This window comes from Plasmopara halstedii (genome assembly GCF_900000015.1).
Source record: "Plasmopara halstedii genome assembly, contig: Scaffold_2061, whole genome shotgun sequence".
Classification (NCBI taxonomy): Eukaryota; Oomycota; class Peronosporomycetes; order Peronosporales; family Peronosporaceae; genus Plasmopara; species Plasmopara halstedii.
The window spans coordinates 206,921-207,647 of NW_020188969.1; the positions used below are offsets into that span (position 1 = coordinate 206,921).

Below are 727 nucleotides of genomic sequence, written 5' to 3' on the forward strand. Positions count from 1 at the left end.
GCTCGATCTGTTTGTTTTGACAATTCTTGTGTAGTAGTAAACACTTTCTTTTCAAGGCTTGTAATTCGTTCAAGATAATTCCTCACTTCGCATTGCAATTGATCGCAACGTTTCTCCAATGGTTTTACTTGTTGTAATTCAACTGTCGTGAGTGTAGTTTGAAGTGTCAACACTTCAGATTGAAGCTTTACATTTTTTGTTGTCTGTTCATCCAACTGCATGTTAAATTGAGTCTGAAGTTTCTGAGAACGAGATTGAGCCTGTGCTTCAGCTTCACTTTGAACTCGTTCTTTCTCTAAAATTAGTTGATATTGATGCTTTTGTTCTTCAAATCTGTCGTTAATCCTTTTATTATCATCTTGAGACTTTTGAAGCGCAGTCTGAAGCTTTTGTACCTCGTCTTGAGTCTTGTTTAATGACAACTTTAACAAATCCAATTCTACTATCTTCGCCTCTACATGTTCATTTGAAGCATCAAGCTTTTTCATCGTCGCAATCTTTTCTCGCTCCAGACTATCAACTTTCGTTTCCAACATTCGATTCGTCTCTTCTAATTCAGAAACCCATTCTTTCTCTTTCTTCATTGTTTTTTGCATCGTTTCAACTTGCTCACATTTTGTAGCATAATCACTTTTTGAAGTGTGATAATCTCGTTTCAACGACTCAAATTCCCCAGACTTTGAATTAAACTCATTGTTTAAATTGTAAGTCTCTTGTTCCAATTGTG

General features: G+C 35.6%; 1 protein-coding gene across 1 annotated transcript; it reads right to left on the bottom strand.

The window, feature by feature from the left end:
• Positions 1–124: 124 nt before the first annotated feature.
• On the bottom strand, positions 125–584 carry PHALS_02567 (uncharacterized protein; the record flags this gene model as incomplete). The annotated part of the gene is made up of 2 exons (XM_024716971.1): positions 125–142; positions 192–584. 2 exons carry the CDS (start codon positions 582–584, stop codon positions 125–127), a joined length of 411 nt encoding a protein of 136 aa, XP_024582516.1.
• Between the last annotated feature and the right edge of the window lie 143 nt (positions 585–727).